General features: G+C 35.3%; 1 protein-coding gene across 1 annotated transcript; it reads right to left on the reverse strand.

The window, feature by feature from the left end:
• Window positions 1-382: 382 nt before the first annotated feature.
• LOC113779083 (BURP domain protein RD22-like) lies at window positions 383-3,140 on the reverse strand. Its single transcript, XM_027324522.1, has 3 exons — window positions 3,013-3,140; window positions 2,773-2,872; window positions 383-1,463 (listed from the first exon to the last, which is right to left on the reverse strand). The coding sequence occupies exons 1-3, from the start codon at window positions 3,052-3,054 to the stop codon at window positions 679-681; spliced, it is 927 nt and encodes a 308-aa protein (XP_027180323.1). The 5' UTR covers window positions 3,055-3,140; the 3' UTR covers window positions 383-678.
• Window positions 3,141-11,163: the final 8,023 nt, after the last annotated feature.

Genomic DNA, 11,163 nt, shown 5'->3' on the forward strand with positions numbered 1-11,163 from the left:
CGAGCCTGAGGAAATTCTTCGAGTCGATCTTCGAGTATCGATTTTCTTGGCTCGATCGAGCTCGAGTCGAGCTCGAGCCTCTGTGTGTATGAGTCGAGTCGAGCTCGAGTATAGTGATACTCGAGCTCGACTCGGCTCGATTACATCCCTAGACTGGACCAGCTGGTTCGATCGGTTGAACTGCGAACCGATCATGCCTTCGGTTCGATTTAATTAAAAATTCAAAGAATTAATTGAACCGGTCAAAACTAGTAAAAACAGGGAGGTTCAACCGATTTTATTAAGTATTTATTTTTTAAAATAAATATTTTAGTTTTATTCAAAATGTTTAATACTAAAATGAATAAAAAATTATTAAACCTTTAAACCGAAATCGAACCGATTGAACCGTAAATCGAAAGATTTTTCGTTTCACTCCTCGATCCGGGTTTAAAAACATTGCATACAACTGAACCAATAAAAATACTCGATTCCCCTAGTACCTTTACATTTGGAGAATATTACACTGACATAATTGATAATTAATACAACCAGAAGAAACGAGACTAAACAAGGATTTATTCAATTATGGGAAGATAATTAATAGAAGTCCCAGGCTGCAGAAGACCACACACAAAACATCAAAGCGACAAATATTGATCACTCGTGCGATATCAACAAGCTGCTGCTGCGGAATATTTAGTGCTTTGGAACCCACACAATGTGATCCCCGGGAAGGAAATGGCAGATTGGAACAGTTCCAGGCTTCACCTTGAGCAGTTGAAAAGCCAAATGCCTGGGGTCCCATGAAGACGTGTCCTTGTGACAAACAACCACAGCCTTGACTTTTGCTCCATCAGAACCAACCAAGTTAACCATATAAGCATCGATGTTCTGGAAGCTGTGGCAGTAAAAAACTGCGTAGACATAGTTTTGCTTGTGACATGCAACCAATTCATCATCAACGATTGCTTTATCATTGTTCAGCTTGGAAACATCCACAATACCATATTTTTGGATTTTTCCTGCATTTTTTGGTGCTTCATTTGAAAATGCTAGAACATTTTTGCCGAGCTTTGAAGTAGTGAAATCGACCATCGACTCGAGAGATGTCGCACAGTACTTATCTTCCCCTTCAATTGCAGGCTCCTCGCATTCTGCTATGGTTTTCTTGATAGCTTCGGCTTGTGCTGAATGTGGGTTCACTGAGAATTTATTCAAAATTTCAGGAACAGATTTGGATGAGAAGGGAGTGGAATCGGCCACCTGGCGGGGTAAGAAGGCCGGAGTATCATTCACTGATTCAATAAACTGCATATTCACGCTTGAGCCGCGATGGAGGTCCTTTTTCAAGAAGAAAGCTGTTACTTTTTGGTGATAATGGAGTTGGTCTTCGGTAGGACTATAATGCGCAATGTATTTATATATTTTCAACGGCGATATGTCTGGTCTTACGCTGAAACTGCCAACTCCCGGGGGCTTTCCTGTAGTTAATTGATGAGCAACAAGGTGAAATACCAAATATTTGAGGGACCAAATTTAACATATTTAAACTAATAATATGCAACATAGAAAAGTTTCACAGTTTTGTGGGGTAAGAGTTTAAATTTATAGAAAATATATCTAAATTTTTTTACAGCTTAGACCCTCTTGCTGAACCTCTAATTGTAGCGAGTATTGGGAACGGTTGTGAGTTGTGACACTTTCTTTGGGTTTCATAACTGGGATTCTGCTGGACCACTATATTTGTATGATCTTGTGAACTAAATGTAGTGTACATGATTATGTAAAATTCAAGATATTTTACTCATTTTGTCGGTAAAAGCTTTTACACAGTGCATGAATATGAAATAATTATAAAACATTTAACCAAATCCCTTTTTTTAGGGCAAATTCCACTTTATCTCCCTGTAGTTTAACATTTTCACATAACCCTCTTATGGTTTGGATTAAAATATTAAAGTGACGGGAATGATCATTCTCAACGGAGTCACCTAAAATGTTAAAAATACTCTTATGTAAAGTTGAAAATTATTTATTAACCAGGGGGGTTATGTGTATATTTTAAAAACCATATGAAGGTTATATGGTAAAATATTAAACCGTAAGGGGGTTACATGGTAAAATATAAAAATCATTCGGGGTTCATGTGTCATGTATTTATAAGGGTAATTTTGACATTTTTAGATTCCGTTACGAATGACTATTTACGTCACTTTGACACTTTAATTCAAACCATGAGAGAGTTATGTATACATTTTAAAACCATAGGAGGGTTATATAAAAAAAAACGCTAAACCATAGGAGAGTAAAATGTAATTTGCCCTTTCTTTATAATTAAATATTAGATTTTTCTAACAAATACCTAATCAGCACTCCATTTATTATACTAACAATTATTATACTCTTTTACATTTAAACCCATCCCTACACTTAACTTTATTTTTTAAAAAAGTTAAGAGATTAACTCAATCTTAATGAATGTCCACTCTCGTTGGACAAACCCTTAACTCTTTTACCCATTTCATTATTGGTCCTTGAATGGGACAATTGAAATATAAAGACCAGATTTATTGTGTTTGTGAGCATAATTTTGTGATTTTTTTTTGGTTTTCCCTTTAGTGAAACTAGAAATTTGTGGTGTAAATTTTCTCAAAATTCTTTAGCTTTTGAAATTGGTTTAGTGTCTATTAAAACCCTTGAAATCTAGGGGAAACAAACAGGAAATTGGGCGAGCAATAGAAGAAGCGGAATAAATAATAAAGATTGGAAAGGAGCAGTTCTCGGACAAACCATTGCGTACGATATCTCTGACAGCTTTGGGCATCGGACTGTTTGGAAGCTTGGATTTCCAATAAACTTCGAGATCTGCATGCTTTGCTACAACTCCTGTCTGGTATAAATTTCACGATACCCAAAAAGAATATATTAGCAATTAAGTTTCCAGGCTGCCCAAAATGCAAGCAAATTATCACGAAGTTAAAAATTAAGATAGCCTGTAACTTTGAAATATATATATATATACACACTCACAGAAACAAGTGTGAGAAAGTAGAGGAGCTTGAGCAAGTCCATAATACTTATGCCACAGTAGAATTCGGCTATGTAAGGCTGAGTGAAGAGATACTAAAACCAAAATGTTGATGTGAGATAGCTCAAGAACCTTGGCAGCAGTATTTATACAAGTGCAAGAGCCACAGTGGCTTGCTAAATATTTGAGAGGGGAAAAGTTTTGACATGATTAATGCTGCACAGTTGAGCATTAAGGGTCTGTTTGTTTCGATTGAAAAAATTTTTTAGAAAATGTTTCCTCAATTTGTGCTTTTTAGCTCATTTTAAACCCCAGAAAACGATATCTCTTGGTAAAATGTTTTGCATGAGTGTGCGTAAATAATTCCAGTTACAAATTTACTGAAGTTATTTTCCACCCTCGTATCTCGTCTCTTTTGGCTTTAGTTACCTTTATCAACACAAGAAGTCAAAGGCTTATTGGAAATTGTACAGTGGCCTGATTCACCAACATCAGTCGGCAATTCTGTATACCAATAACAATGTCCAGCCTTTGCTTTGGAAATTTCAATCCACGATGAAATCTTTTAGATCTTTAAAAGAATTTTGACAGTAAAATATTCTTGCGAGTCTTGACTTTATTGCATTATCATCCTCAATTTCTTGTGGCAGATAATGGCTAATTTCGAAAACTAAATATTGATCATTCACGTGGCTATTGCTTTATTCTCTTCTTGGTCGGAGAACAATAGCGCTGAGTGGTGTAGGTGGTGGAGGACTGGACAGGAGTGGTTGATATGGTGACGAACTGAATTAATTATTCATCAGGACGGGTATTTTCTAGAAGTAACCAAACATATGAAAATTAGAAGTAAAAGAAGAAAATTTTTTCCAAAAGATGACTTCCAATGAAATTAGTTTCCCAGAGAAAATAATTTATATGGTACCGAATAGACCCTTAGTCACTGTACCTTTCAATTTTTATGATATGCAACAATGGAGTATTTTCATAATAGTCATCATCTTGCCTACATCAGTTGAAAAGCTTTGCTGATATGATCTCATAAATGAATGATTGGCACAAGATATTATGCAACATTCTAAAAAGTTGATTAAAATTTTTTTTTTTTATTTCTAACTTTTTTTTCTATGCCAAGTTTAACCAAACAGAGCATAAGTGCATCCACATAATATGGGACCTGTTTGGCACCTAGGTTTTTAAAGTAGTTTTTCTTCTACAAATTTTTTAAAAATTTTAGATATATAGGAACCTTAAAAAACTTTTCAAAGTTTTTAAAATATAGCTCAAAATAACTAAACACAGACAAAAAAATTTTTTCCCTTCTTTTCTTTCTTTTTCTTCCTCTCTACACCTAAACCCATCACCATCTCTGCCATTGGCCCGTGCTGACAGGCACCTTCATCACCACTAGGGCCTCTATCTCTCTCCCTCTCTCCTTCTTTCCTTTCTCTCTATCTCACTCCCTTTGCCTCCTCTCTTCTCCTCCTTTCCCCTACCATCCCCTCTTCTCCCTCCCCTTCACCAAACCCTCCCATCGCCTTCCTCGACTGGTCACATGACCAGCAGCGAAGGAGGAGGGGCTCGATGAAGGGAGAGGGGGTGGCAGGGGAAGGAAGGGAAGGAGGAGGAGGAAAGAGGGAGAAAGAAAGGGAAGGAGATCGAGAGAGGAAGAAGGAGAAGAGAGAGAAAAAAAAAAGGAGGTAGGGATGGAGTTGGATGGTGCGAACGGTGGAGGGAGTGGAGTGGTGGTAGTAGTTGACAGTGGAGGGAGTAGAGTGGTGGTAGTAGTGGGGAGGAAGGGAGGAGGGAGAATTTGTGGGGGGGGGGGGGGAGAAAAGGAAAAGAAAAATAAAAAAAAGAAAGTTTTTTTTTTTTTTACACATTTCTTAAATACCTAACTATACAAAAGTTTTTTCACAAATTTTACAGTAAGTTACAACAAAATTTTATACAGACAACCAAAAAACTCACCATTTAAATGGGGTTTGGATAATCAGATAACCCTTCTTCTCATATTAGGGTCACAAAGTTCAAGTTATTTCCATGATTTCAATGTGTTTCTCTTGGATTCTATCTCTCACATATATTAATTGCTCCGTTGGTTTTGTACTTGATGTTCATTTGAGGTATAAGTTGGGCGAATAAAAAGTATAATTAGAAGGTGAATATAGGAACAGATATCTGTTACAAGGTTGCAGAAACCCTCAGAAGGACCCTGCAGATGATTATCTTGCAAAAAAAAAAGTAGCCCCTAGGGGATATCTCTTATAATTTCAAGATGTGATGATAAGGTTAGACCAATGGGCATTAGCACACTGATCATTTGGACTTATGTTGGGAGCATTATTTAAGGTTTCTATCAATTGATTATGATACGTGAAGACTAGACACTTCAAATCATAAGAGCAACGGTTAATTCCAATTTTCACTTTTCATCTATATTTGTATTTTCACTTTAATTTCTAAATTTTAAAGTGGAATACTTTGTTCCTTAAAAAATAAAATTTGTGTGCTTAAGTAAAATGGTTGACGGAAATAGGACACATTTTATATTTAAGTGAGATACATATGTTTTAAGAACTAAAGTAGAACAAATTTTATTCATATGTAGGATATTTCTTTTATATATATATATATATATATATATATATATATATATACACATATACATATAGAACTAAAGTGTGGCAAATTTCACTTAAATTCAATAGATTTTATATTTTAGATATAAAAGTGTCTCATTTTCAAGTTTAGGTACCAAACTAGGGATTCAACTATAGTTAAACGGTGCAACATAGAATTAACTCCAAGAGGAATTTTTAGGCATCAGGAAAGAGGAATCTTTTATAAATCAGTCCCCTCCTTTTTGGTGGCTTTAATTGGCCCATAATGCATTTAACATCATCATCGCTAATACGGACGAATGGTGGCGGCCGGGGTTGGCATTTGGTGGGATAGTTGATAGTGCCACTGGCGTGCTTCAATTTGCCGCCGTGACGATGCCATCTCAGCCTAAAAGAAAAGGAAATGAAAATAGCTAAAAAAAATATATAGATGTCTAATGAGTAATAACAAATTGTATTGCTGACGAGACCTTGGTCTAATAATTAAGTTGAGATCCTCCTTTTTCTTTCCTATTTCTTAGATCCCATTCATCTCCGGCTAAAATATTTTGAGGAAAAAGAAAAACAAATTGTGTTCTTTGTGTAGTTGAGTTGAACAAAAAACTAAATAGCTTAGCTCGATATACTCGCAAAAAGAAGTGAGGAGACTTTTTGAAACTACGGAAAAATTATGTTGCAAAAATAGACTTTTTTTTTAATATTTTACTGTTGAAAAGAAATTTACTTTCTTCTTTTTCCTCTGTTCTAGAGAAGGTAGTGTTAAATTAAACCAGCATGGCATCCAGTCAGTTTCAGCAATCAATAGCACTTAAATGGTCCCATGATTAGGCGTGTCAATTGAGAATTTTGAGCTAGACTTTGGTAAGCCCAAGCTCAACTCACAATAAAAATAATGTGTGTTTGGATAGCAATTTTTTTTTTTTATCAAATACTATTTTACTTGCATAACAATTATAATTTTCAATCAACTTTGTATGTTCCTAATAACTTTTTTATCTTACATATATCACTTCATAAAAAAATGTTATAGTAATTATTTCAAATAATTTCCTATCCAAACACACGCATCATAATTTTATTAAAATTTGCACTAATGACAGAAGTAACATCATCAATCATACACCAACATTAAAGAACAGATCTAAGAAGTACGGAGACTACATATTTGAAGAATAAATAAAAATTAAAATAAAATAATTGTAACTTCAAGAACATTTGTGCACGCTTCCAATCCAAATGAAGATGCTTTAATCTAGTGTCAGTTTTGCTGCAAGGTTGGGAAAATGAAATAAAATGTTCAATTTGGAATGAAACACACATACAATTATCACTATGTAGATTCCATATTAACTTGGCCTAAAAACTTGCATAAGAAAGAAAAAGTTTTATATAAAAAATGGATACAGATGCTGAGGAGGCCTTGGTCTAATGGTTAAAATTAAAATTTCAAAAATTAGAGATTTTAGGTTTAAATTCCGCTACCTCTCCCGCTTCTTAAGTTGCATCTCTCCCCTGACGATGAAAATGTTTTTGTAAAACAATGGATACAGGTAGAGGCCAGGTTCGGTCCAGAAGGTTGATATATGTGTTGTAGATTCATCCAAAAGTTTGGTATATTTTGTTGTAGGATCTACTTTGCAATTATCATACAACGTAAAATGGTACACATAATTTGTACATCAACCATCAATAATACTCATCGAGTACCTTTACGTTTGAGGAAATATTACACCGACATAATTGATACTACAACTGGCAGAGAAGAGACTAAACAAGGATTAACTTATTTATGGGCAGATAATCAGTCGCACTCCCAAGCCAAGTTGATATTGTCTACTTAGAGGGGGATTATAAGTTCAAATGGTTTTATATTTGATATTGTCTACTAGTTTAAAAAGGTTTAAGTCATAATTGAGTATTGTTGGACTGTCATACTAACAGCTTAGAACCAATTTGGACCCCTGAAGGGATATAAAATTTCTCTCTGAGTTGTAACTTGTAAGTCGAAGGTCTTGATACCTTTGAATTTAAAAAACTTAGTGTGTGCCACTACACCCTTCTAATCTAAACGGACCTTCCCTCTAGCCCCATATATAACACAGGTGTGTGTGTGTGTGTGTTGGGGAGGGGGGGGGTGTAATATTTGTGTTGCCAATTATTAAAGAGCAAACAAAAACCTTACCAGCATTTTGGTCCTATTGGAGGGCCACATCTAATGTGAGATTGTCCTTTAGCATAGGTCCATATTACAATTTACAAGTATCCATGACTTGATGTCAAGAGGGTTGAATTAAAACTAATTTCTTGTACACCAAACAAATTATCAAAAAAACCTCAGGGGAAACGCCATTAGATTAAAATTTTATAACTAATTTATTATAATACCCCCGCCCCCTACCCCATTAGCCCCGCAGGCATCCGCCTCCATTGTCATCCTTAAGTGCCACTGGGTTATTATGGTAACATTTTAGCATTCCATTATATCAGGAATACGTGTCATGACAAGGTGCCACTACATCATTATTTTATGATACTTGCAAATGCCATCAATTTGAGTTTCGATACAACTTTAAATGCCACTATATTAAAACTTTCCTGTCACTTTGAAATGCCACTAAAAAATTAAGAAAAGTAAAAAAACAATTTGAAATTAAAAATCAAATTACCCTTATTGATCCTGGTAATTAATTACAACTCAGGAAAATGAAAGTTTCTCCATAAAAAGAAGTCACAACTAACTAATAAATCTAGTAAGAAATTATATGACAACAATCTATACAAATTTATACATTTTACAACCGAAACATGTCTAAAGACATTAATCTTTTAAGCTAATAACTTGAATAAGATCATGTCTTCTTTGCTTCATTAATTCTCTCAGATGCTATGTAATCTACATTTAAACAATGCAATGAATATTGTCTCTTCTCAAGGATTAGTAAGTAAAAATATTAACTCAAGATATTAGCAATAGTAGCTTTTATACTCTATTTTTTTTTTTGGTGGTAACAAAATGGTTGCAGCAAGTCACCCTATCATGGGCGAGATGAGGTACCTTGTGCTAACCGAGGGAGTGTTTTTAGATTGGTTGTGGAGGAGGGAGATGAACAATTCTATATATCAACAATAATGTCCAGCATTTGCTTTGGATGAGATCTTTTAAATCTTTAAAATAATTTTGGCAGCAAAATATTCTTGTGAGACTTGGTTTTTGCATCGTCATCTACAATTTCTTATTACTCTTTACTCGCCACGACAGCTATTTCCTAGAAGTAAGCAAACACAAGAAAATTAGAAAGAAAACAAGAATTATTTTTCCGGAAAATGACTTCCGATGAAATTGTTTTCTCAGATATAACTATTTACATTGTACCCAATAGATCCTTAGTGAAAAGAAAAAAAACTCTTAGAAAATTAGTCTGATCAAAAGTTTGGGATACTTCTACGTGAGAAAAAAAAAAAACCTGTACTGTTCAATTTTCGTGGTATGCACGACTGGAGTATCAACATATATAATAGTCAGCATCTTCCCCACGTCAGTGGAAAAATTTTTGCTGAGGCGATGGTGGCTTTTTGAGGACTACATAGTCCATGACCCCACTCATAAATGAATGATTGGCAGGTGATATCATGGGAGGTTCTAAAAATTTGATTGAAATATATATATTTTCTTATTTCCTACCTTTGTCTTTTAATCTGGGCCAAGTTTATGCAAACAGAGCCTAAGTCTGCCGACACAATATGTTTTCTGGATGATCAGATAACCCTTCTCATATTAGGGTCACAAAGGGTTAAGTTATTTCCAATGTGTTTCTCTTGGATTCCATAGCTCTCATATGTTAATTGCTCCATTGGTTGTGTACTTAATGCTCAATTGGGCTTGGAGTTGCGTGAATAAAAGCATAATTAGAAGGTGAATATATATAGGAACAGATATCTGTTACAAGTCTGCAGGAACCCTCAGAAAGGACCCTGAAAATGATTATCTTGCAAAAAAAAAAAGAGTAACCCCCCCCCCCCCCCAGGGGATATCTCTTATCATTTCAAGATGTGGTGAATAGGTAATTAGAACAATGGGCATTAGCATACCCATTCGGACTCTTGCTGGGAGCATTGTTAGTTAAGGTGCCCTATGCTAATGGGTTAAGTTCTTTTCATGATTTGAATATCTTTCTCCTGAATTCTATAATACCTCGCATATATTGATTGCTCCATCAGTTTCGTACTTGATGTGCGTCTACATAAAAGTATAATTAGAATTAGGTTAATATAGCAAAGATTATATAAAATACTACTGTTTAAATCAGTTGTATTGTATGCACAAGAATTGCAATCTGTACTTCCAATATATGTGCGCTCCTAAGGATGAACTTCATCTTTTCCATATATGTGCGCTAATGTGATGTCCAGAGCACTAGATTTTGATTGCAGGAACCTTCAAAAATATCTCATAATTTCAAGGTATATATGACGAACAGGTCAGAACAATGGACATTAATCACAGCCATTCGAATTTTGTCGCTGACAACGCTTGATGCTTTCTTGAAATTGGCTATTGCGCCCTAGCTAGAGACGTAGACATTTCACATCACCTGTGGAATTTTCTTTTTGGGCTCCAAGATGAATCTTGGAATAGGAAAGAGCAATCTCTTATCCATTGGTCCCATCCTTCTTAAATTATATGTGGTTTAAATTGATAGCAGATGGCCATAGGCATATACAATCGAAATGAAAATAAATTCAGCAAAGACATCATACGAGGCAATCAAAGTGTTGAGATGGAACTAGAGGACGGGTTAATTTTGCAGAATTTAGAAGGAAGATGGTTAGTTGGCGCTCACTAATATATAGTAACGCTGGATGAGCTGAAAGTCCTCAAAGTAGTGGGGAATTGAACAACCCATAGGATAAGGTTTATTATTCCCATTAACTTATTTTAATAGGCATTACTCAAATACAAAATATGGGTATCCTGTCTAGGGGTTTGAAACCCTTTTTTCTTACCAAACACCCCTGAGTAGCGCAGTACCGGGCTTAGGGTATCATTAGAGACTGGAGATACTGGAAAGAAGCATGGTGTCTGCTTCTAGTGTCCTAGCAGACTGAGCTGTTTGCTGGGGCTTAAATCTGGGTTGCAGCAGCTTGTTCCACAACTTTGTATTATGAACTTATAGATTGAACTTAAATCCGGATAGAAAGGTAGTGACGTTGTTTACTTGCCCATGGACTCTACATCATGAAGTTAGTCAGTTGCAGCTCATTAATTTTGCTGGGATATATCATTGCTAATAAACCTGCGGACTTGCTTTCTAATATTGGGTGTTCCAAAGGGCTGCCAAAGATTTATTCTTTTGAAGCAGAACTTCCACGTTTGGTTAGAGGAGTAGTTAGAGTTGATAGATTAGGCTTACCATCATCGTGTAAGAAATGCTAGTTTTTTTTTTCTTTTAATTTTGTTCTTTTAGTCAGTTACTCGTGTAATTTCTTGGAGGTAAGGTTCATATCCCCATCCTTATAATCTCTTTGGTT

This window comes from Coffea eugenioides, chromosome 8, assembly GCF_003713205.1.
Source record: "Coffea eugenioides isolate CCC68of chromosome 8, Ceug_1.0, whole genome shotgun sequence".
Taxonomy (NCBI): Eukaryota; Viridiplantae; Streptophyta; class Magnoliopsida; order Gentianales; family Rubiaceae; genus Coffea; species Coffea eugenioides.